Source organism: Canis lupus, chromosome 3 (assembly GCF_011100685.1).
Source record: "Canis lupus familiaris isolate Mischka breed German Shepherd chromosome 3, alternate assembly UU_Cfam_GSD_1.0, whole genome shotgun sequence".
NCBI classification, from domain to species: Eukaryota; Metazoa; Chordata; class Mammalia; order Carnivora; family Canidae; genus Canis; species Canis lupus.
In genome coordinates this window covers 41,024,583-41,051,081 of record NC_049224.1, presented here as the reverse complement: position 1 = coordinate 41,051,081, position 26,499 = coordinate 41,024,583, and the positions used below count along the sequence as shown (strand labels likewise).

Genomic DNA, 26,499 nt, shown 5'->3' with positions numbered 1-26,499 from the left:
TAGCCTGTTTTGCCCCTTGTTTCCTGCATTACTTTTTTGTGATTTTTTTTTTATAGTGAAGCTTTTTAATTCCTTTCTCATTTTTGTTTTTTTTTTTTTTTGAGAGATAGAGAATGGCAGGGGGCAGAAAGAGAAGGAGAATCTCAAGCAGACTCCACACCCAGCTCACAACTCAATACAGGGCTTAATCTCATGAACCTTGAGATCATGATCTGAGCCAAAATCAAGTCAGACACTTAACTGACTGAGCCACCCAAGTGGCCCTCCTTTCTCATTTTCTTTTGTATATGTTCTGTAGCTATTTTCTTTGTGGTTACTGTGGGGATTACACTTAACATCCTAAAGTTGTAAATATGCTAATGTGAATTTATTTATTTTAAAGATTTTATTCATTTATTGAGAGGCACTGAGAGAGAGGCAGAGACATAGAGGGAGAAGCAGGCTCCCTGGGGGAGCCCAGTGCAGAACTCAATCCCAGGACCCTGAGATCATGCCCTGAGCCAAAGGCAGATGCTCAACCACTGAGCCACCCAGGCCCCTCTAATTTAAATTTATACCAGCTTAAATTCAATAGCATAAGAAAATTCTTCATATCAAGGTGGTTCTTCAAAAGCAAATAAATATGGAATTGTAACTTGAGATAAGGACCAAGTACAAAGCAGACTGCAAGGATAAAGAAAACAGGTTGGCCTCTTCAGATGGTCAGCAAGGAAAGCCCCTCCAAGGGGACATTTGCCCAGAGCCCGCAAAGATAGAGAAGCTAGTTTGATAAGGAGGATTACTGACAAAGAGAGGCTGTAAGTCACAGAAGAGCTTGGGCCCCCTGAGAAACAGAGGCCAACATGGCAGGAGTTTACTGTTGAGGTGGAGAAGGGAATAATGTCCAGGGCAAGCAGGTGGTCTCAGTTACAGAGCCTGGGAGGGCTGTGCAACACAGGGGGGGTACTCCCCATCACCCACATGGGAAGCCACAGGAGGGCATAGTGCTGCTTAGTAACAAGGCCCTAATTCTGCAGATGAAGCTCTTGCTGGTCCTTCTGTGGCAAGGAATCAAGAGGGAAGAAAATGAACATGAGGAGCCCAGCAAGGCAGCTCCTGCAGTCACCCTCTGCTGTCTGAACAGAGTTGTTGCCAAGGCCAGAGACAATGATGGGCAGTCCATTTTGGAGATGAAGACAAACAATAGGCCCCAGACATGTTTGTGACCCTGAAAGGTGAGACAGGGCTCCCTTGGCCCTGGCTTCGAGTGCTTGCCCTGCTGTGTACTTGCTCATTGGCTGTGCTCCCTGACCACAGCACTGCCCACAAGCCTCCATCTCCTCTGTAGGACGGAAATATAATGAAATACACCAGGTATGAGGAGAAGGAGACACAACCCAGCTTGCCATCACAGACATCCTCTCCTTCCATTCCTCTCAGGCACGTGCCATCAGGAGAGACAGAGAGAGAAGCAGAGACATAGGCAGAGGGAGAACCAGGCTCCCTGTGGGGAGCCCAATATGAGACTTGATCCCAGGACCCCAAAATCATGACCTGAGTTGAAGGCAGATGCTCAACCACTGAACCACCCAGGTGCCACGACACCTAATTCATACATCACAACCATAAGATGCTTTTGAAAATTGTAAGCAAACACATAACACCAAATTCACCCAGCTTTCAATGTGTTACCAAGGCCCTAACAAGTGTCCAGGCCTGCCTTGGGGGATAGGAGCCTGTCTAGATTTAGCTTCAAGGGTCTGATCCACAGCGTGGGTGAACAGGTCTCTACTCAGAGACCCAAGCCAGAAAGTGGGAAGGGTGTGGGAGCTTGGATGTCACCACCCAAAGCTACTTCTCACAGCTTGGAGAGAAACATGGTGCAAGGAAGGTGGCAACCACTCTAGCAGATTCCCTTCCAAATCCACAAAAACTAGGGAAACACAGCCATTTCAATCCAGCAGGATCATAGTAAACACTCTGACAGGAGAGAGGCGGGCTGCTTGGCCTCAGCTTCCTGCTCACTGCACCTGGAGACCTGTCTAATGACAGGGCTCCTCATCCCACCCATAATCCTTTCCCATCCTCCTGGTTTAAAGAAGATCTTGCTTCCTAACAGTAATCCCTTTGCCAGAAGAGCCACAGGAAGAACAGAATTCCTTGGATTTTCAAAACTAGGGTTTAAGAGATTGAAGGACGGTAGTGGCAGAGGGTGGTCTTGTTCATAACAAGGTGTAATGTCTGAACATAACCTGTCTTTAAATTGCTGAATGGTGGCCCACCACTAGAGCAATAGAAACTAGTTCCCAGTGCTGAGAGTCTGTACAAGTGGGTCAAGGAAACTCTGCTTTCCTTTGTTCTCTGGCCTCATCAGACTGGCCAAGAAACCCCACAGGAGGAGGCTGAAGGGTTCAGTATTAGTGCACACATGCCAAATGCCCTTCACCACAATGGCCCCACCCTTACTAGGCATGCTTCATCAAGAAATATCTAAATCCCAAATTAATGTGGTTGGCCCCAGATCTGCCCTCAGCCAACCTCTTCGTGTGAGCAGTGGAAGGGGAGTGAAGAGTGTTGGATTAAAGCCAAGTATAGGGACCACTCAGTCCCTGTCCTTCATCATACCACTGTGGGGGAGTTTGGGGGCAATAGTACCACCCCCTCCCTGCCCCCATCCTGACGATCAAATTATGAAAGCAAATATCAAAGTGGAAGTCTGGCCTCATTACTACTTTAGCTGCCATAATAAGTGTTTATTCCTGGCATTTGTGCTCCGGACAATTAAAAAAAATAAATGAGATGAAATTAACTACAGATGAAAGAGTCTGCTGTGGAGTCAGCCCCACTAGCCCTCCTCCCAGGCTTCCTCTGGGCAGACCAAAGCACAGCAACCCATCATTAACCAGCCACCAGGAGAACTTGGGTTTGTGCAGATGAAGAACACATATTTCTCAGAAACCAGGGCTAGCACCTCCTCCGCTCTCACTCCTGCCCTGTGGTTCAGATCCTCTCTCCCACACACTCTCCATTTCCAGTCCCCACCAAGCACAACTGTGGGACTGCTCCTCCTCCCTACTTCAGCAGCACCACTCCTCAGGACACCCTCTCCAAATGCCCCGCTCCAGTGTCCACCCAAACCCCTAGAGCTCACCCACTCCTTCCTGCAGCCATGTCACACCACCTGCCCTCCCACAAATGTAGCTCCTACCACAACCCCTGCAGGACCTGCCACCCCTCTCCTGATCTTGCAAACTCTTAAACTCTTACTCTTTTCAGCTCAAAGGTCAGCTCTTCCTTGAAGACTCTATGCTGCAAGATCACTCAGCAGCCCTCCACCTGGACCCCAGAGGTCACTGCAGATATTTCTATGGGGTTTTATCTGTCTGCTGATAACACTGCCTTCTGAGGGACGGACCAGGTCTGTTTTGCACCTGGATCCCCAACACCTTAACACAATGCCAGTGGGCTTCAAAAATGCTTGTTAGGGGAGTGGATGGATGTGTAGGGTTGAGATGCATGCAGAAGTCTTTCTGTGTCTAAACTGAGGAATGCAGGCCCTCCCCCTGCACCCATCATGTGAAAGCTTCCCGCTATTCCCATTCACCAGAGAGGTAGACACAGGCTTTATGGCTCCTTCCCTGTGCTCTCAACCAGACAACCTCCCCCCCGACTCTTGTCCAGCCCTCATGGCACACAGAAAGAGCTGATTCACATTCAAGTTGGATCCTGTTTCCTTCTACAAGACCAATGACTCCTTAGAACAGGGACTGACTCGCCCAACTTCGAAATCCCCCTGGAGGAGGTCTGGCATTTAGGAAAGGTCTCGGCAAACCTCTGGTAAGGAATGGCAGGGCGGGCACAACCACCAAGCAGACCCAGGCACTGAAACTACACACTAGGGCAGAGTGGGTGGGTGGGCCCTCTCCCATGGGATGCATCCCCTGACCCCCTCTGCTGAGGGGTCACGGGGCCGTGGGTGTCTCCATCCCCCAACCCAGCTTCCTCCTTAGCTGGGCAAAAGACAAGAACAGAGCACTCATCAAGGAGGAAGCAGAGCCTGCCTAGGTCAGGACCCCAACTCAAGACTCACCATGTTCATGACAGTGAGGATGAACCTCTGGGCAGCCTCTGCCCCGTGGTACTGCACCATGTCGGCATCAGCCACCACCAAGGTCTCCACTGTATGCTCGTTGGTGAGCTGGATGGCGTTCCTCCGCTCCCGCCAGTCCTGGGACTGCCTGCCCTTCCTTGGCTTCTTCTTTTCTAGAAAACAACAGAGATGTTCATGCAGTCCTTGGCATTTTGATTTCCAAGACCCTACAGTGAAGCAGCCTTCTACTGAGACTCTCACTGAGAATAGCCAGCCTCCAGTGGCCAGAAGCCGGACCTCCCCCATCATAGGGTCGGGGTGGGGGGAGGTGTCCTGAGCTCACTTCCTACAGGTAGAGCTGAGGCACATCGAAGCCCCAGGAGGCAAATGGGACTGAATATCAGGGAAGAGAAAACCTGTCGCATTAGAGGAAAGCAGACAGCAGTGCAAAGTCAGTGGAGGAAAAGGAAGCCTAGGCCCAGTGGGGAGAGATCAGAAAGCACCTCAGGTAAATGGCAGAGAACCAGCCAGACTTTCTGAAAGGGCTTTTCCCACTGCTGATAGCTGGGACCCAGGGAGGTGGCACTCTGGCCACTGTGTTGACAGTCATGAATGAGGAGTCATAAACATAAATAATCACAAAGCATCATTTCAAAGAAAAACAAAACATAATCAGAAAAGAAGATCACATGACACACATCACATGTGTGACACACACACATCAGCCAAGATGCAAGTGTGCCCTTTGGTTAACACAGGGAAGGGTCATCAGTAATCCTCTGCTGACTCTTTAGATAAACCGATTTCTCTATCAGATCTTACGTGGATCAGCAGGCCTCGTGATCAATTAGAGCCCAAATCAGAGTGTCTGGGTGCGCCAAGCTGCTGTGTGAGGGTGACCTAGACTTTGTTGGTAGAAACCCCTCTGACCAACACTAAAGGCTGATGCAAATGGCACCCATTTTCAGGACCCAAATGTATGTAAACAGAAAGGCACTTCCTAAACTTGGCAACTATTATAACCATTTTGAGCACTAGCCCCTATGGAGAGGACAAAAGTCACCTCTGCTACAATTTCCATGTAGGGAATGCAGCCTACGTAGCACATACTGGCTTCATAGTGTGACCTGATCACTCCAGAGCCAAAAAGCACACTGAAATAGCCTGAGGCATGGGTCATAATGGACAAACGAGAATACTCTGCACAATATAATTTACAATTATGAAAAACAAAAAGCAATCTAAGTATCCAACCACAGAGAAAGCCAGCCATGGCAAAACAAGTTTGTAGCCATGAAAGGCACGTTTGTGAAGATTATTTAGCGATGTAGACAGAAGCAGGACTAAATCTGTATATACAGTTAAGCTGTGATATTGCAAAGATTTAGCACACAAGTACCTTCAGGCTCTGAAAGAACATAAATATAAACAAACAAACAATCAAACAGAAGATAACCAACCAACCTAGGTAGAATGTAACTAAAACATGAGTGGTAGGGGATATGTGATCTTCATTTTCCTTTTTTTCCTCTGTATTTCCCAAGTGTAGACAATGAACTAGAATTTACTTTAAAAAAATGGTGAGTTTTAGAAAAACACAAATGTCACTTTTAAATTCTCCACAATACAGAAGGCATGGGGGAGCAACATGTCATCTAATTAGCCACCGAAATACAAAATGAAACACATGAATGTCTTGGCCCTGCAGGATGGTTCTCTCCTTGCCCAGAGCCAGGTCCACCTCCCACAAAGACTTCTAGGCTTCAGCAGTGGAATGAGGTAGGAGTCCATTTGAAGACAGAACGCAAGGCCTTACACGTGGGCAGAAAGAAAGATGCCACTTGTTGAGGTCTCTTTATAAACCTATACCCACTTTCAGCAACCACTTCATCTCTGACCACAAGGCAGGAGGAACACAGTGATTTCCAAATTCTGGGCTCTGGGTGCTTGCTTGCCACATACTTATTGCCTGGATCAGGTTGGCCTGTCCAACTCGGAATTTGTAAAAAAAAAAAAAAAAAAAATATCCCTTGCACCTGGGTGGCTCAGTCGATTAAGCATCTGCCTTCAGCTCAGGTCATGATCTCAGGGTCCTGGGATCGAGCCCCACGTTGGGCTCCCTGTTCAGCTGGGGGTCTGCTTCTCCCTCTCCCTCACCTTCCTGTTTGTATACCGTCAAATAAAGAAAGAAAAACTTAAAAAAAAAAAACACACCCCAAAAAATCACCTTGCTCCCACTGCAACACAGTGGAAATGAAGGGCTACCCAAGTAAGGGCTCTGCTGTCATGAGCACACCCACATTCTCCCAGGCAACTAGCCAGGAGCCACGTGGTGCTACAGCTCCAACTTCTATTCACATCTGCAGATGCTCAGCACTTGTTTTTGCAGTGTCCTGTTTTCAGGTTCTCATATATAAGGAGCTGTAGTTTTGGCAAGGCCCAGAGGACACATTAGCCATCTCTCTCTGGAAGATGGTGAACTTTGAACTTGTTTGAGCTGAGCAGTCTCTAAGAAAAGGAGCCCATTGCTCCCAGACCAAAGGGGCAAACTGCACCTGGACATTCAACATATCAAAATGCTGCATTGGGGGAGGGTGGCCGGATGGCTCAGTCAGTTAAGGGTCTGCCTTCAGCTCAGGATCTCAGGGTCTTGGGACCCACATTGGGCTCCCTGCTCAGTGGGGAGTCTGCTTCTCCCTCTCCCGCTGCCCCTCCCCCCTGCTCCGGCACACACACTCTCTCGCTCTTAAATCAATCAATCAATCAATCTCTCTCAAGTCAATCAATCAACCAATCTATCTTTAACAAAAGGTTGCACAGGCATCAGTCTTTCAAGTACACAGTACTTTCAAATACAAAGACCTGCCTTTCCCTCCCCAATGGACGGCAGAGAACTAATAAACAGTGTTGTCCAGGGGGAAATGCTGCAGGTTGACATGTGCCCTGAATACTAAATATCAGTAAAACACAATGGTCAGAAGCTCTGGTTGTATGTATGTATGTATGTATGTATTTATTTATTTATTTATTCCTCCCTCCTTCTCTCTCTCTAGACTTTAAAGGATTTTCACTACGACTATCCCATGTGTTTCCTTCATGGTTCCCAGCCCCTGGCACATTTGGAATGGAGTAATATTCACTGAACAAATGCACGCATGGATGGATGAGTGAGTGGGTACGTGGAATCCCTGTTTCCCAATCACAAGCTGAAGTCAAGTGCTAGGCAGTGCTGGGTGATTTTAGCCCTAGAACCCAAGGCTTGCCTGGCTCGGCTCTGATTCCCCCCACCTGCTCTGCCTACACATGGCCAATGGGCTCCTCGCTGCCATCCGAATTTGAGGCACAATAGTAGGAGGACCCTAGAAAGCTCAGGAAAGGGTTCTGTGCTGAGCATGATGAAACTGATGCTGTGTGCTGCAGAACCCACACAGGAAGACAGGGCACAGCTCTTCTGAGTAGCCCTGTCTGGCAGTGGTCCTTCTGCTTGGAGGGTCTCTAGGTTGGTCAGGGCTCTTTAGCAGCTATGGCATAATTATCCCTCCCAGCTGCCCAGGGCCTGCTGTCCTGCTGTCTGCACTCCTCGCACTGAGTGCTGCTCATTGGGGCTGTCACACCAGAACCACACTAGGCTGGTTGGTGATGCAGAGACGTGCTCTAGTGCTCTGTCCTGTCCCTGCACTCAAGGGAAGAGGTGGGAAGCCTTGATTCAAACTCCTGCGGCCACATGGGTTTCAGGAATCCAGAATTTTCAGATTTTTGCAAAGCAATCTGGTATGCATGCCGAATATTGATTACCACTTTCAATGAGGTCTAGGGTAGCAAGCTGTTATCCAAAGGCACTACTATTTCTACAGTAAGATGAATTAAAGGGGTGAAGAAAGACACTTGGGAGCCTCACATCAGGGTAAGTCAGGGCTTCCACAAAATGAGTTTCAAAAATCCTGGGGCACCTGGGTGGCTCAGCGGTTAAGCATCTGCCTTTGGCTCAGGTCATGATCCTGGGGTCCTGGAATTGAGCCCCACATCAGGCTTACCATGGGGAGCCTGCTTCTCCCTCTGCCTGTGTCTCTGCCTCTCTCTCTGTGCCTCTCATGAATAAATAAAATTTTAAAAAAAAAATCCGGGATTTGGAATTGCAGATAAGAGACCAAGGACCTGTATTCCCTCTCCATGCCCATGTCCTTCTTGGGGGTTGTGGCAGAGGAGAACAGGAGGGTGGAGGGAAGCTTGCTTCTTCCCTACCCCTGTCATCAATCCCTCTGCCAGTAGCTCCACGGCCATCACTTCTGAGGGTCATTCCTTCCCTATGGCGAGAACAGTACCTTAATACATTTTGACCTTCAATTCCACAAACTGTGTACATACACCCTAACAATGTTTGTCAACACTATTTTTCATGGATTATATATAAGCATCTTGAAAAGTAAGAAGAAAAAGGCCAATTTCAGAATAACAAGGGTGCTGGATCCAGACCTCACTGGAGAGGTCAAAGCTCAAACTGGGCAGGTGTGCAGCCATCTGGAGGGCCCTCCACACTGGGCTCAGGAGTCTGCTGTCTCCAGCCACTGTGGGAATGAGGGAGATGGCCCTTACCACCCTGATGAGGACAGACCACGACCAGTGGGGCTCCAGGCCTTCTCCTGCTGTTACAGACACCAGGGATCATTCCAAGTCCACCCAGTGGTCTTGTTTGCCAGCACATTGCTGGAGTTGGGGCTGACTTGGTAGATTTTCAACCTCTTGCTTTATACAATTTTTTTCTTACATTTAGTTTCCCTTTGCCCCCATTATCCATTAAAAAAGAAAATTCTAGGGGGCACCTGAGTGGCTCAGTGGTTGAGCATCTGCCTTTGGCTCAGGTCTGATTCTGGGATCTTGGGATCAAGTACCACATTAGGCTCCTTGCAGGCAGCCTGCTTCTCCCTCTGCCTGTGTCTCTGCCTCTGTCTCTCTCATGAATAAATAAATTAAATATTAAAAAGAAAAGAAAAGAAAAGAAAATTCTATGTATTTATGTATGATACCCCAAGTCTCTTTTTGGACCAAGAGGAGGAAGAGAAAAACACAAAGAAACTCAAAGGGCATTCTAAATGTGCTGCTTTTAGAATATTCACATTACTATTGATTCTAAGAATTTGAAGACTACTAAAAAGGCTGAACAAACACATAAACTGTCATTTTAGTTAGGAGTTTTGCTCTTGGCAAACTAAAAAAAAATCTCAATTGTGAATTATTAAGCTCTGTATGAAACAGATATTTCTTGAGTTTAAAAATAAAGAGTCTTTAGCTATTTACCAGGGAAAAACAACACATGGATCACAAAATATTTGGTGTGAGAGTTCAACAGCCAGAAGAATTACTCTGTGAGTCTACCAATGTCATTTCCAGGGAAGACCTCAGGTCACCTTTGTGCCAAGAGAGAGGAAAAACAAGCCCATGCCAGCTGTTGAGGCAAGTAGGAGAGAAAACAGACACAGTAGAGGATAGGGGGGCAGCTGCCCAAGGACATTGGGCCCTTCAAGATCTCGGACAGAGGGCATTTCAGGCCAAGAAGCTCAAAATGGGTGCTACTGCTGGGAATTAGGCCTGGGGTGTCCAACATGCTTACAGAGTTAAAGGAAAGATTTAGACTTAAACGTGTTGTCCTTCAAGCCAGAAATATAAGCTTTTCCCACACACCACATTCAAGGTCTAGATACACAAATGTCTGTACCAGGCACAAGGGTACAGTGGAAATGTAAGATTCTAGAACAGGATATTCACCTAGCCACACTGACCGCAGGTTTTCTCCAGCTCCCTTGAGGGACAGGGTAAAAAGGCAATCCCATCAGAAGCCCTTGGTGCCATCATGATACGCTACACAGAATTTGCCTGTGGTCAGAGGAAGGCCACCTGTGCTTCATTCTCACCTTGAGACACCAACTCAGTGATTTGCACCCAATCGTCCTGAGACCTTTCTAAGCCCTGTGGTGAGGAATCCCTTCCAGTACTAGCAGAGGGGTCTGCACAGGCACGATCATGGCAGTGTTGCCCCAGTGGTCAGAGGGAAGGGAGATCTGCACCTGGAGGGCCACAGAGTTGATGACAAGAATTCAAAACAGGGCTGTGGTTTGGGGCAGACCAGATGGTGTGCTTAGCTCAACCGGGAGCCACAATGGGATGTTGAGCAAGCTACAGACATTAAGCGTCATATGAATATTCATACTCATCACCCTGGTTTGTAGTGATTAAGTGAAATGCTCATTGAACACATACTACATTCCCCAGAATGTTCTGACTCTTCAATAAATGGCACCTTCATTATGATGAGGATTATGCTGGAGGTGGCAGGGGCAGTGACTTACTGGTTGAGGACACGGTTTTAAAGACAAAACACCTGGATTCCAATCCTGGCTGCTCAGCTGTTTTGTCTGACCTGTGATAAATCTCTCGCCCTCTATTTGTCTCATATGCTTTGTCAGTGAAGCAGAGAGCATCACGGTTCTTCTCTTACCAGGATGCTGTCCAGATCCCAGTTGGAGGCCTCAGCAGAGTGCTTGGCTCCATGGTAAGTGCTCAAGAAGGCGTAGCTTGACTACTGTCATTCTTCATGGAGACAGGACACAAGAGGGGCCTGTGGAGGCTACTGTGAGGGTGTCCCTGTTGACTGTGTGACCCAGGCAGGTTCCCTAAGTCCCCCTCTCAATGCTGATGAGGAGGAAACGCATGAGCCACAGAGAGCTCAGAAAGGCAGATGGCAGCCACAAGGGCACAGTCAATGGTGCAAACAGGAGGAGGTGGTGGAGGAAGCCAGCCCAGGCTCACCATCCCAGGAACACAACTGCCCACAGAGAAACCTTCTGAAATGGTAAAAGAGTCCTCCCAACCCATAATTTGGGTGCAGAGGATTTTGGTTTTTAAGATAAGATTCCCCCAAGGAATCCTTTCAGGTAGAACGTTCATTTTCACACCCTATTCCTATGGACACAAACAGCCCCAGGGCTGTCCAAGGACACTCTCTGGACAGTTGCTTCTAGGGAGCAGTCTTCCATCTGAAGGTTTTCGGATGGAATGCACCAGCCACCCATGAATACTGGGGACTGATAAAGTCACACCTGCCATGCCAGCATGAAGGAACACAGTCTCTGTGAAAGGGAGCTGTGTGCTCCCCTTGTCTATAGTTTAGGTCCCAATCACAGCCCCCAGGAGCTAGGCTATCACTCCTCATCAGGGACTGATGTGGGGGTGGTCAGCATGTCCACTGTGAGGGGCAACTGGGGTCTTCTGGTGGAGCTACCACCCCACAAGATGACATCCTCTGGGGTGGGACAGTGACAGATCTGGATCTCTTGGTTCAGTGCGAAATGCATCCCTTGCATGATTCTTTGACGGTTGACAGGTGAGTTTTTAGGAAACTCTGAGCTGCAAATCTGCTCATGCAAATGGGATCAAAGGTAGAATCTATAAAAATGGCCATTCCCTCAATTTCCACTGAAATAAGATCCAGTGCCAGTAGATGGAACACCGCATCAGGGACCCTAGGACAGGGAGTGACACAGATGCCAAGCACCCTCATGATTTACCTCTGAGTGTAAAAGATTTAAGGTGACTTACCCCCAAAATAGACAGACTGAAATTAGAGATATTAACAACCAGAGAAAAGAAAACACAAATATGCTTAACAGAGAAGGTCAGCATGGCAGCTCTGGTGATAAAAATCAGAGTCGTTACCCAACGCAAGGCGACAGGCACCCGGCTCTGAGGCCCACACTGTGTCAGTCACAAACTGTCATCATGCAAACCTCCAGAGGAGCAAGCTGAAGCACCAGAAAATTTGGCAAATTATCTAGCTCTGGGCCACCAACCCACTTGACTAGGAATCCAGGGCCAATGGTCTCACCCATCCATTCTGCCTTAGAATTTGGTTCTGAGTTTCCTGAAATCAGGAAAAACATTTTTTTTTTTTTAAAGGTAAACATGCTTGCTGGTCAGTTTTCTCACCCTCCGCCAAGGGGCAATAGTATACCATTCCTCAGGGAAAGGCAGGTGTACCTAACACCGACCTCTAACAAAACACCAGTAGGACTTGACACAGGGGCCTCTTGGTGATGCTTGGGGCAGCATTTTCCACAATGTTTTATGGCAAATGTGATTGTGAATTCTGTTCCTCAAATCTGATAGGAAGCTTCTCTGACGCCAAAGAGCCTAAAATTAAACCCTCCACAAAAGGAACTCCAGCAAAAATTGCACTGTGTGCTTCAAGTTAGCCCTTCCATCCAGGGAGGGCCTGGCAGCCCACATAACATGGGGAGGGCATGAGTGGGGCAGAAGTTAGAAAGGAGAGTGACAAGTGCCCTGAGTTAGAAAGGACATGCAAGGTCATAGACGGTGACAGTGGCTTCTGGAATAAGAAGGGTGCTGTCTAGCAGGCAGGACCCACTCCTTCACCTCATGGCACAAGCCCCAAGAGGGGCCTCCCAGTAACCCCCAGGGCACCAGGGGTCTGCGGCTCCCTCAGCGTAGGCTGCCCAGGCTACCATGTAGGACACATGAATGGGTTTTTTTTCCCCCTGTACCTGCCACATAAAAAACTAATTCAAATCCAGAAAAACAAAAGTAATGGTGGGAACAGCAGAACCTCTCAGATCAGATCAAGCAGAAGACTGGAGTCCTGGGTCCACCAAGAGTGCCTGAGAGCACTTCTGTGGCCTGTTAAGGTGGGAGATCCTGTTGGCCAACCTCGAGGGGCTTGGAGTACTCCCCAAATCCCCTGCTTACCTCCAAACTCTGCAGCTATTAACATCCACTTTGCAATCTAACATGGGTCCAGGCTTGCCTGCTGGACTTGACAGTGAGCTCAGAAGCCCAAACATCACCTTCTGAACGCACCACAGTGCCTGCTGAGCATTGCCCAGAGTATAGTAGGAATTCAAGAATTATACTTAGTTGAATCAATGTTTTCAGACTCTTTGAAATTCCTCATTAATATCAAGATGAATTTCTAGGGTACTTCACACAAATGTCCTAGAATTACACTCTCCCATGAGGCACTTCCTCCACCTAAGGAGGTAGCAAAGCTGGTCATGAGAGGCTCACAGCTCCACCACCTGACAGAGCTAATTAGAATCTGCCCATGGGACACCTGGGTGGCTCAGTGGTTGAGCATCTGCCTTCGGCTCAGGTCATGATCCTGAGGTCCTGGGATTGTCCCACATGGGGCTCCCTGCATGGAGCCTGCTTCTCCCTCTCCATGTCTCTGCCTCTCTGTCTCTCTCATGAATAAATAAATAAAATCTTAAACAAACAAAAAAGAATCAGGGGTGACCATGGGCAAGTTCCCTCATTAAGAGAGCAAGGTGATAATTATTCCTCTCCCCTAGGGCAGATGTAGGGAATAATGAAGGGATGCATGCTCAACCTCTAACACAGGGTCAGATATAGAATACCACATCCAAATCATGCTACTCGTCTGATTTCTACCCTTAGCATTACACTACTATTACTGTGGCTCACAATTAGGGTCTAAATACTCATTTTTAAACTTTGCCTGAAGCAAACAGGGAACTTTGGATGCCTTTACACTCTCTACAAGGCCTAGCTGCTCATGTTCTCCATCTATCAGCACCTCTCATCTAGACGCTCATCAACCAACTTCTTGCCTTTGAAATTCCTTACTGGGCAGAGGGCATGAACAAACATCTCGAAGGTCATCCTCAACCATGCAAAAATAAATTAAAATAATATAGAAACAAGAGTTTCAAGAAGAGTGAGGGAGTAGCTTGTCCCTCCTGTTTGACATCCCAACTTACCCCTCCAACATTCCAGAGGGGGGAATATTGTAATCCCGAACATGACAGAACATAAAACATGACTGTACATGAAATCAGCTGTTGAAGCCGTGAAACATACATAACGTTTCACATAGGATAGAAGAATGAAAATCAAGTGGTTCTCATGAAAGCCTGGAAAACACCATGAGTCTGTCTCCTTGGGGGAGACACGTGTTGCTGCTGGGAGCAGGCTTTCCACACACAGACCCTCACCATCACACCACAAACCCTTTCGCAGGGCACCGATGCCACCACCACAACAGCATGGAAAACAGTGAGATGTATGGTTTCAACTGTATGTCCAATAGCCCCACTTTCCTAAAATAAGCAGCCATGGGGTATAATGAAAACGTCCTCAGTCTAGGAATTAGGAACTCTAGATATTCACCTGGGCCTGAACTGGATGCCTAAAAAGATGTCAGTTCACAGAAAGGTCTCTGTTTCCCATGTACTGGTAATTTGTCTCTTGTCTCTCAGCATCCTTTCTGCACTCTGCTCTGGGGCTGGAAGCCTGCAAACTACATTTCCCAGACTCCCTTGTTAGCTGACTTTCTGTTCAGCTCTGCCAACGAGGGCACCCGAGAGAGACCAGAGGGAGAGCCCACAGGGAGCATTGGCTGCTTGTGTTTTCAGCTCAGGATGGCACTGTTCTAGCAGAACTACTGGGCAATATGGCTCCAGCCTCCAGCTCTTGGGACATTCCCAGCCTAGCTCCCCTACCACCCTCAGAGGCACATCCATCGACACACCAGCTTTGGCTAAACCCCTTGGTGGTCCCAGACATGGACACTGATATAACCTATTCCATGTGAAATCCTTCTGTTAGAAACACTTAGCATGGTTTCCATTTTCTTGACTAGACACAAATGGGTATAGCCTAAAATGAAAGCGTCAGTCCTTAACCTACGTTTTAGATTTCATTCAAGCTTCAAGGATTCTTCCTCGTTCTGCAATTAAGGATTTGTTTTTTTCCTCCATGGGAGTATGAAGGTACTGGATGTGTACTTCCCCACTGCCATAAACAGGAATGCTGCCCTACACTCTAGTCACCATTTAAGAAAAACCAGTCACTAGGGGGCTCCAGGGAGGAAGCACCAACATCAGGGCATGCTATAGATTTCCCAAACAACCTCTCACAGCCACATCCAAGGACGTGGGGACAGTGCCACACAAACTGAGAGTCAACATGGGGAAAGTGCTGGAGGCGGAACCATGACCAGCCAGTGAGCCAGCAGTGGGTTTTCAGATGTAGTTTGAGAAATCTGCACCCACAGACTTATACACACCGTTCTTTGCCATAAAACCATCAGGCTCCCCAAAATTACTTTCTCATCACTTTTTTCTTCAACCAAAGCAAAAAGGGTCTGTTTCTAGAAAAGCTATCTTTTCCAACTGGAAATAATGGTTCCACGTGTGCAGAAGTGCTCCCAGCCAGGTGAACTTTCCGGCAGCTGCAGAAATCCAACATCCTTGAAAAATAATGGCCCTCTCTCTCTGTCTCTCTCTCCTTTTTTTTTTTAATAGGAAAAAAATAACTTTTGCTCTCCAAGTATGAATTCTTTAAATAACTTCCCCCAAGGCCAAGTCATTTTCATAAAAGGCATTTTTTCATGTAAATTCCTTACAAAGAAAGGTGGAAAATAAGAGTTGTGTTTTGGGGGTTTCTTTTTGAGGGGGGATATTTTATTTTTTTGTGGTTAAGATCCCAAATGAAGAACTGATCAACCTTGGAATCCAAAATCAGTCCCTCCACTAGACAGAAGGTACGATCCACATCCTGGCCTTGGGACACAGCAGGGCCAGGGGCAGGAAACACACGCTGGCCCTGCTGGACCTTTTCGCCCATAGTCAGAGTCATGTAGATACCAAGTAGCCAAGTACCACTGCCTGCAGGTGAGGTGGAAAGGTACTTCTGCAGCCAATAAATGCTGACTGGGAACCTACTGTGTGCTAGGTACTGCCACCACATAGGTGACCCTCTAGAAGGAACAGATGTTAACCAAATGCACAGATAAATATATGAAAGTTTATAACTGGAATGCATGCTTGTAAGAAAGAATAGATAACGCTATGACAAAATACAGACGAGGATGGTTCCAATTCAGGCTAGGTTCTGTGGGGAAGTGACACACGGGACAAAATCAGAACAAAGGTTAATGTGGAGGTGGGGAGAGAAAGCTGGGGGCAGGCTAGGCAGTGGGAACAGCACAAGGGAGGCAAACAGCAGTTAAAAAGAATCAAATACCTTCAGGAGGTACTTAGAAGGTGACACCAACACTACTAGGGATATTTGCATGACTAAGAAAGAAGGGCCAGCAATGAGACACCTGGGTGGCTCAGCAGTTGAGCGGCTCCTTGGGCTCAGATCATGACCTTGGGGTCCTCCGATAGAGTCCCCTATCGGGCTCCCCGTGGGGAACCTGCTTCTCTCTCCACCTATGTCTCTGCCTCTCTGTGTCTCTCATGAATAAATGAAGAAGAGAAGAAGAGAAGAAAAGAAGAGGAAGGAAGGAAAGAAGAAGGAAGGAAGGAAGGAAGGAAGGAAGGAAGGAAGGAAGGAAGGAAGGAAGGAAGGAAGGAAGGAAGGAAGGAAGGAGAAGGAGAAGAAGAAGAGCCACCAAGGAGCCATCCTGTCCTGCTTTGAATGGTTGTGCTAATCAAGGAGTTAGGGACCACTGGTTCAGGGCCAGGTGTTTAAAAAAGCTCCGTGGGTTCTAGGCCAGTTAAATTTCAGGTGTTCTTGAAGCACCTAAGTGGAGAGGTGAAGCTGGTTGCTGAACATGCAGACTTGGATCTTAACAGCAAGGTGAGAGCACAGAGCGGCACTTAGGCATCAGTGGTCCTGGGCCAATCCTGCAGGGACCTCGAAACTGTATGGCTGGATGGAAGAGCTGGAACCAATATGGCAGCAGGCAAAAGTGGGGGCAGGGAACACATGAGGTGAAGGGAGACCAGGAGCCAAGAAAACAAAGTTTCAAAAGGGAGGGCTGCTCAGCATCCCCAATACAGGAGAGAACCAGGTCAAGAGACACTCAATACAACAAAAGAAGGGCACATGGGGGTCTTAGCAAGAGCTCTACCAGGGGAAGATGGTGGAAGGGGAGCTGAAACCAGAGCAGGGAAGGGGTGAAAAATGGTGATGTTGGAGGGGTTGGGGAGCAAAGAAACAGGGATACTTCTGGAATGTCTTAGAATAGAAGGACCACTTCCCTGAGATGACAAAATACCTGCACGTCCAGTGGTGGAAAGCCAGGCCCATGGAAAACTGCCATCTCCTCTCAATTTCTCCTGCTCTTTTCCTCTCCTTGTGTTCACCAACAAGATTCCACAAACTCCCCACCGGGAAGAACAAAGCTCCTAATTTGCCCACCTTACACCAACTAAGAAAAGATGATCCAGTTCAACCCAGATCTGAATACTGGCCTTGCACTGGGTGCCCCTCTCAAGGGAGAGAGAAAAGCACATAAAACTTAACAGTCCTAATAAACACCCCAAGAATGACAGAACCATCCAGGGGACAGCACAGAACTCTTAAGGAAAACTGGCTCTGGAGTAGAAGGGGTGGAGAAGCATATTCACTGTATCAGGAAAGGACAGAATTGCACCAACGTGGGAAACGCAGCAGGGAAAAGGGAAACTACCAGGTGGTACCATCTAGGAAGGGATCCATCTAGGAAAAGAATTCCAATAAGAATTCTTTAGACTGGCTGACACAGGGGATTCTGACGGTTAAGGCGGAATACTGCCATTTCTCGTTCACTTCACGTCCATCTGAAGCCTCATCTCACTCTCTATTAAATATTAAATGTACTTGCAAAAGATACTGTTATTCGTTTGCTAGGTTGGTCCTTACAAAGTGCCACAGACTGGGTGGTGCGAACAACAGAAATCAATTTCTTCACACTTCTGGAAGCTGGGGGTGTCAGCAGGGTGGGTTTCTCTTGAAGCCTCTCTCCTGGCCTTGCAGGGGGCTATCCTGTCCCTGTGTCTTCATAGGTCTTCCTCCTCCATACCCATCTATGTCCCAACTTCCTCTTGTTGGAAGGACACCAATCATATTGGTTTAGAGCCCACACTAATGACCTCATTCTAACTTAATCAGTTCTTTAAAGACCCACTTTCCAAATGCAGTCATATTCTGATATGCTGGAGATTAGGACTTTGCCACATGCATGGCAGGGAGACAACAATTCAGTCCATAATGAAAGATATCCATCTTCCTTCCTGCCCTAGGAAGTGTGGACTGGGAAGGTCACACCCCTGTGTGACTTGGTGTGTGTATAACCATACAGTCAGGACAATATGGCAATTCCTGGAAAGGAACAATCCTTGCCGGAGTCTGTCGAGATGCATTTGGCAAATTTGAAAAATTGTTTTATGCAAGTGCTTGGCATGATCACATGCTTTAAGACTTGCTGAAAGTGTATATACAAGCCTACTGGTGTCTGACAGTTTTATCTTCTAAATTGATGGAAGATTTAAAAAAAAGAACATTCCCCAAACACACAGCTTGGGGGAAGAAATTAATTAACCTGCTCATGTTTCAACCAGAGCAAGACAGGACAAACAAAAGCCTGTAAAGAAATCGACTTTTCTTCTGCACCTGGAGTCCCCCGTTGGAATCTTGGGTATTGTTCCTTTTGACAGGTGGTCTTTCATCTTTGACAAGGAAGTACAAGAAACTTTAGACACCTCAGAAATTTCTTCACCTTTGCAAGGAGGGCAGGCCATTCTATAGATTTGGAACTTAAACGCAAAACTAAAATAAAGCTAAAGGCTCTATCCTTCTACCCCTCCCCCAATAGCACTCAGCACACCCTGGTGTGGTTAGACATCTCCTCAGGCTTCTGGGTTTTGAGGGACTCCTCTCCCATACCCCTACAGCACTCAGCACACTATAGAATGTTTGGTTGGACATCTCCCCAGCTTCTGGGCTTTGAGGTTGGAGACTGCCCACCTCTGTATCTCCACCCTGAGGAGGGCCACCTGGTACACAGGCAGTCTTCAGTGACTATTCTGGAATGTGTACAGGAATGAGAGAATGAAGTGAATGAACAATGGATCAAACAATGCTTTCGCCCTCTTTTTATTGGCTTAGAAGAAGAAAAAAATCTCCTTGGCCTTTGTAGAGCTCTTGGATGTCAGGGATTCTTTCAAATGTATTAAATTCCCACATATTTCCAGAACAGCTTGCAATAAGACATCATTCACTCCTCTAAAGGCCTCTTAAGTTTCACAGAAGCCCCAGATGTCTCCTAACACATGGAGAAAGAGCTCAGAACACCTGACTTACAGGCCTAGAGGTGGGAAAACAAGTCCAAGTACTCTTCTTTTGGCCTAGAACCAGTCACCAGACTGCTCATCTTTCCCAAACGAAGAGCCCTTTCCCGGATGCTCAGGACACTCCAGGACAAAAGGACCTGCTCTTCTTGCACATTTTCCTGAGCATGGCCGTGGTTCTTCTGACACCAGGGTGATTCTTAGTAATGGGGCTCTGACTCACAACCTTCCAATGCCTCTACCAGGTCACTAGCAGGTGAGTTGTTCCCTTACAGTCAGGTCAACCACTTCTTGGACTTCCACATGCAAAGCAGCCTTGTGCTCTACCAGGATGAGCAAACCAGCCAAGCAGTGGAGGGGGTAGAAACCTCTGTTAGGTCAACTGACAAATTCACTAGAACAGCCTCCTCTGTTGTCCTCTGGCTTCCTCTGAAATCCAAGGAGGCCACCACATTATCACAATGGCCTTCATGAAGCATCTCATCTCTTCTCCACATTCTGGCCTCTGAACATATTATGACTCTAGCTAACCAAGTCATGGGACTAACTTGTACTTATAATTTCAATGCCACTTTCTCAAAGAGGCTTTCCTTGGACCCCTTCATCTAAGTCACATAGTACATTTTTATTTTCCTTGGACCACTAACCAAATTTAGTAATTATTTAATTGTGCTGTGTTTAGTATTAGTCTCTTCCTGGGGCACCTGGGTGGCTCAGTCAGTTAGGCATGCAACTCTTGGTTTCGGCTCAGGTCATGATCTCAGTTGTGAGATTGAGCCCCACGCTGGACATGGAGCCTGGCTAGAATTTTCTCTGTCCCTCTGTCTCTCCCTCACCCTACCCCCTAAAAGTAGATTTAATATATATGTAAATGTATGTATTTATATGTGTAATATGTAACATATAAATATATATATACATATTTTTATAGATACATATTAGTCTCTTCCCCTAGACAGGAAGATCAATGAGAAAAGGAACTATGTCAGTTTATTCATTACTTATACATAGCCCTTAGCACATAGTAGCTGTTCAACAAATAATGTTAGAATAAGCAATCAATAGAGGAAATGAATATTACACATTTGTACTACTATGGTAAATAGTTTCTAAATTTTATCACCTTTTAATTGTGTTCAATGTTTAAATCTTTACCCATGCTTTTAAAGTAATCTCTTGAGTATCATTTCTGAGTCTTTGTCATTGAATAGAGGATTTTAATGCCTTGAAATTTATTGTAAAAATTATAATGTTTGAACTGTCATACTTTTAGTTCCTTTTTCCTCTTCATTTTCCTATGTGAACCATAGTTCATTAAGTTTATCACCTCTAGTATTAAGTATGCAATTCTATTAATAAGTTATCTTTAAAATCTTAAGAAACATTCTTTATGTAGCTTTCTGATTATCAATGTCAACATATAATTTTGGCTTTCCCTTTTGTACAAAAAAAGAATTTAGTCTCTTCTTTTTCCTCCCATAGTCCATCTCTCAGATTTGTAAATATTTCTTATACTTGAGGTACAGATTATTAAAGTATTATATATTTTTATCTTGATTTTTATAACAGTTTTGTTGAGATATAATTCATGCACCATAAAATTCACCCATTTTGAGTATATAACTCAATGGTTTTACAATCACCACCACAATAATAGGACATTTTCATTACCCAAAATGAAACTGCATATCCTTTGGCAATCTCTCCCCATGTCTCTCTTCCTTCCCTAACCCTAGCCTCAGGAAATCACTAATCTACTTTCTGTCTTCATACATTTGTCTAATTCTAAACATTCCATACAGACAGAATCCTAAGATATGTGGTCCTCTGTCTCGTTTCTTTTACTTACAATAATGTTTTCAAGGTTCATTTATACTGTAGCATGTATCAGTACTCCGTTTCTTTTTTTTTTTCTGATTATATTTATTTTAATAATAAATTTATTTTTTATTGGTGTTCAATTTGCCAACATAGAGAATAACACCCAGTGTCCATTTCTTTTTATTGCTAAATAAGATTCCAATTGCATGAATGTACCACATTTTATTTACCCATTCATTAGCTGACAGATATTTGGGCTGTTTCCACTTTTTGGCTATTGTGAATAATGCTGCTATGAACATTCACGCAGAGGCTTTTGTTTTTCTGTGGACAAATGTCTTCATTTCTCTTGGGTCCATATGCAGAAGTGGAATTGCTATATCATATGGTATCTCTATGCTTAAACTTTTGAGGAACTGCCAGGCTGTTTTCCAGAGTGGCTGCACCGTTTTATATCCCTAGCAGTAGTGTATGAAGATTCTAATTTCTCTATGTTCCCACCAATACTTATTATTGTCAATCTTTTTATTAGAATCATGCACAAGTGTGAATGGTATCTCAATATGGTTTTAATTTGCATTTCCCTGATGTCCAATGATGCTGAGTATCTTTTCATGTACTTATTGAGCATTTATATATCTTTTTTTGTTTTGTTTTTTTTTGTATATCTTCTTTGAAGAACTATATATTCTAGTCCTTTTCGTTGGTTGCTTGGGTTTTTTTAATAGCATTTCTCAGGAATCACTGCCTGATCCAAGGGAATAAAAATTTATACCTATATTTTATCCTAAAAGCATGACAGTTTTTGCTCTCACACAGGTCTTCGATATTCTCTTGATTTTTCAATTATTGCATTTCATGTGCAACTATATTTACATCAGTTAGTTAAGCTTGACTCTATCTTAAGCCAGGTTCAATTATCAACATCAACTCTTTATATTATGACTTCCCTATGTCCAGTCTCTTAATTTTACTTTAGCTCAATCATCTGCAATTTATCTTCAGGGAATTCTTCCTGGGAGAAGGACAAGTAGGGTATACAGTTTCTAAACTCTCACCTTCAGTTGCCCTCACACTTGATTCACAACTTGTCTGAGTGTCACATTCTTAGGGCACAACCATTTCTCGACCCAACACTGCCATCTTGGCTCTACTGTTTTCTGGGACTTAGTATCTTAGACAACTCTGAGGCCTGCCAGATTTTTGTTTCTCTTGAGTAATCTATTTTTTTTTTTTTTTAAATGAGAGGGGTGGGGGGAGAGAGAGCGTGCGCGAGCACAAGAGCAAGTGAGCATGAGTATGAAAAGGAAGGAAAGGAACAGAGGGAGAAAGAGAAAATCTCTAGGCAGGCTCCACACTCAGCATGGAGCCCAACATGCGGCTCGACTCACGTCTCTGAGATCATGACCTTAGCTAAAATCAAGAGTCAGGTGCTTAACCAACAAGGCCACCCAGGCACCTCACTGAGTCACCTACTTTGTCTGCTTAAGAATAGTACAACTTTTATTGTGACTCTTGTTAATTCACAAATTTTGCAAGGATAAATAACCTGGGTCTATGTATATTAATTTTGACTAGAACACAGAAAGACTTTTAACCTATAACTAAGTTGTTTTGTTTTGTTTTTTAATCTTCTGGAAAGCATTCATTATACATCTTTGATCAGTGCTCCCATTCTAACTTGAGGGGTGGGGGGAAGGCCCACAGGATTCCTTCTCCAGAGATACTTAACTTGGGTTTCCATCTTCTACAACCCATTTCCATCACTTTCTTTCTCACTGCTTTCTTTCCTTTGTGTCCCAAGGAAGCATCTCACATTTATTCTCTGTATCACTATTTCAAATGGGTGATGTCATTTCTGCCCTATACTGCCTCCTTCCTGGTTTTTAATTTTGCTATAGCAAACTTTAGCTTTATAAGCTTTCAGTACCTTACTAGCTCCTTTTTAAGGCTATTGTTTTTACATCTCATTCTGTAGTCCTTATGACTTTTGCTTCTTGAAAGCCCTATCTTTCTGCATCCCATTTAGACACTGGTTTTCTAAGATTTACTCTGGTCCCTGAAATAAATCCTTTCTGCATAGCCAGTCCTGCCAGACTGTGGTAGGATCTTAATCTCCACAGACACTGGTATACCACATGTTCTGAACTGATGGGACACTTAAATTTGGTTTGACAGGCCTCCTCCTGTCTACAGGGCAATGCTACACGCAAATTATCAGCAACATACACCTCTTCCTGCAGGGATGTCCTGGAGTTGGCCATGGAACGGCTATAAAACAATAGCTAATGCCAAACCAAGAAGGATAGCTGACCAGTTTCCTAAGTATCCCAAATCCTCTGAATGTCAGAGCCAAGGAAAAATGAATGGAAATGGGAAAATATTTTCTCTTGCCCTCTTTTGGACGGCCACTCTGACTGCCCTTGGCAATTTGGGCTCATCATCCTTTACAGTCAATGGAAGGTCCTCACCGATTTCAACAATAAATTGCCTATTTCCTTCATTTTTCTAAATGTGTTTTTGTTCTTTTCTATCTTCAGAGGGGCTTTAGTGGGAAGCACTGCTTATTACGTCCAGTGTTAAACCCAAGGTCACGCTACAAGCACACTCTGTAATACCCTAGTCATCCAGAGGTTAGTAAGAGAGCATTTCCATGGCCTCCTAATCTGAACGTGCCATCATATCCAAGGGGATTTATTTTAATCTGCTGCCACTGCAGATTATAGCACACTAATTTGTGGTGTAGCCCTTACAAGAAGCTTAAAAAGTCCTAAGTCCAATAGCCTTAGCATTCAATTCCTGGAAGACAACACTGCCACGTGAATTTCCAGATGCTGGCAACATGTTGGAGCCAGAAATGCCCCGGTACCTCCTCAGGACATTTAGAGCAGTCACATGTGCTCTTTCTTCATGGTTCTATTTTATCCTATCTCTTAGAGACTGGATAGCCTCTTCACAGCCGCTCTCCCTTGCCTCCATGTCCTTTCCACCCAAATTTATTGCACATTCCTTTTGAGTCAGGCTCATATCACTTCTGCTGTGATCCTGGCACATCTGAGCCAACTATCCACTGCATAAGACTGGCTGGCACCAAGTGGCCCTAGGGCCAACCTGTTGCAAAAGGGTGTCTCCCTCTGTGAAGTACACAGTCCTTTTCTCTCTGATGTGATTCCAGTTATTGTATCCCTGGAAATCACACTGATTTTCTCTTGCAGAAGCCTGTAAGAGCAGACCAACATAAAGTCACCAGTCCGGCTAGCAATCTTCCAGGGCTAAATTCTGCCACCGTGGAATCCTGACCACTGTCAGCAGGACTCTGACCTGTAGTGACCACCCTGTGTCATCAGTCAGCACAGTGGTCTGGGATTAGCTCCAGATACACCTTCTGTCTACAATCATGTCTGCCTACACATCCCAAGCAGGAGCCTCAGACAGGGCACAGGAGCCACATGAGCTCACCACTTGTGGCCAGTCCTACTGTAGGTCAATCCACTCCTTGCCTGGGCCTCGCCCAAGAGAAGATAAAAGTCCAGCCAGGGAAATCCACAAGTCAGCTGCTTAATGCCATGACCAAGCTGCTTCCCAACTCTGGGAATGGCACCAGTGAGTTTTCTTCCTGGTATGCCCTCTTCTCAGGGCCAGTTATCCTGGTCAGCAGGAGAAAAAGACCACACTCCCCATCACATCCAATGGAGGGCCTCTCTCACTCAGAAATCTTTAGGGAATATTTGATCATAGACTGTACTTCCAGAAGATCCACTTCAATGCTGCCTAAATTAAGTCATCACCTTCACTAGCACACTGCCATGGGCAAACTAGCTTCAGATTTATGATACTTCAAGTTCCTGACTAGAAGAGCCAATTTTATGACAACATTGGTTCCCAACCTGGCCACTTTTCTCTTTCAGTCCATGAGCTGCTAGAAATAGGTACTTGTGTCCCACTTCTGAAAAGAGAGTATGAGGAGCTCACTGGGGAAAACTATTTAAAAAAAAGTTTGAAAATTTCTGGAAATTTTCTTAAGAGCATACAAGAAATAAAGAAATGTTTATTCAAGAGCATCTACTATACCACAGTAGGGAGAACAAGAGTGTGGCTTCTGAGCCACCACTCAATTCCTCCCATCTTAACTCTGCTTGATGAAAACTCCATTCTAGATGAATGAGACCAAGAAAATGGGCTCTTCTTCCCCTTAGCTGCCAACCAAGGTGTATGGTACTTTACCAGGAGGGGTAGGACACCAGCATTTCTCATCCCCTCCAAGTCCAAACTGAAGAATCTAATCTCCTAATAAGTGCATCCAAAAGGTCAGATCTCCCTTCTTTCACCTAGTCCCCACTACCAAGAAGACGGTTCTATCCCAGGAAAATTCTGATGGCACCAATCACCTTCATATCAGCTTGCTCATAAGGCATATATTCCATGCCAGGAAAGGCAAGCTCAGAAGACCAGATACTACCAAGCCTACCAACTACCCAGAGTAGTGGCTCTGAGATTTTTCCCAGAGACAAAGATAGTATGCTTTCCCCCAGAAAACTGGTGTTATTTGAAACAGAGTGTAGGAAGGTTCAAATCTAAGGGCATTCTCCAGAAACAATGGAGATTTTAGTGGTAAGCAAATATGAGGCTGAAAACTCCTCTTAATTAAGAGCATAAGCTAAATGATAGGCCAGCTACTTCATCAGAGAGAACTGAGAGAAAAAAGACAGGTAAGCCTTCCTGGGGCTAGAACAAATCTCAAAGGCTTGCCACAAAAATGACCCCTAGCTGAATTTAGTTAGATCAAACTTGGAGCAATATATGTCCTAGGGTACTGTTGAAAATAATAGAGTTATCAGCCAGCAATTAGTGAAGCCTACCACCTGGACATGATCTCAAATGAGGCAGACAGCTTAATAGAAAGATCAGGGGAAAAGAAAGTCAGACAGCCCTGATCAAACCACTGTCATCTCAGAGTGACTGTACACATGCTCCTTCTGAGGAGCAAAACTAAAAGCTTCACTATGCATAAGAAAAAAGACATCACCAAAATAGTATGAGTCACTAACAAAAAAATAAGCAATAACAAAAGCAAGCCCTGAAAAAAGGAACAGGGGAATCAGTATCTAGGTTCCTACAATTATTACCTAAAATGTACAGTTTTTAACAAAAGAGAGAGAGACATACAAAGAACAGTTAAGTGTGACCCATACATAAGAAAAAAGGCAGGCAATAGAAACTCTTTGTGAAAGAGCCCAGATGAAAGAAATAAAAAGTAGACACAGAGCAGACACAATAAAAAGACTCAAAGAAGGGTACCTGAGTGGCTCAGTCAGTTAACTCTCGATTTTGGCTCTGGTCATGATCTCAGAGTCATGAGATCAAACCCTATGTTGGGCTCTGCACTCAGCAGGGAGACTGCTTCTCTCCCTCTCCCTCCTACCCTCCTCCTGCTCACACATTCTACCTCTCTCTACCTCTAAAATAAATAAATCTTCAAAAAAAAAATGGTCAAACTAAATGAAACCATGCTTAAAGAAG

At 45.4% G+C, this 26,499-nt stretch overlaps 1 protein-coding gene across 1 annotated transcript in view; it reads right to left on the bottom strand.

The window, feature by feature from the left end:
• The window catches only part of ADAMTS17 (ADAM metallopeptidase with thrombospondin type 1 motif 17), a 338,281-nt gene that overhangs the window by 273,269 nt on the left and 38,513 nt on the right, over positions 1-26,499 (bottom strand). The window contains exon 4 of the mRNA XM_038532673.1: positions 4,070-4,242. Within this exon, the coding sequence (XP_038388601.1) occupies positions 4,070-4,242 (173 nt within the window). The remainder of the gene's footprint in view (positions 1-4,069; positions 4,243-26,499) is intronic.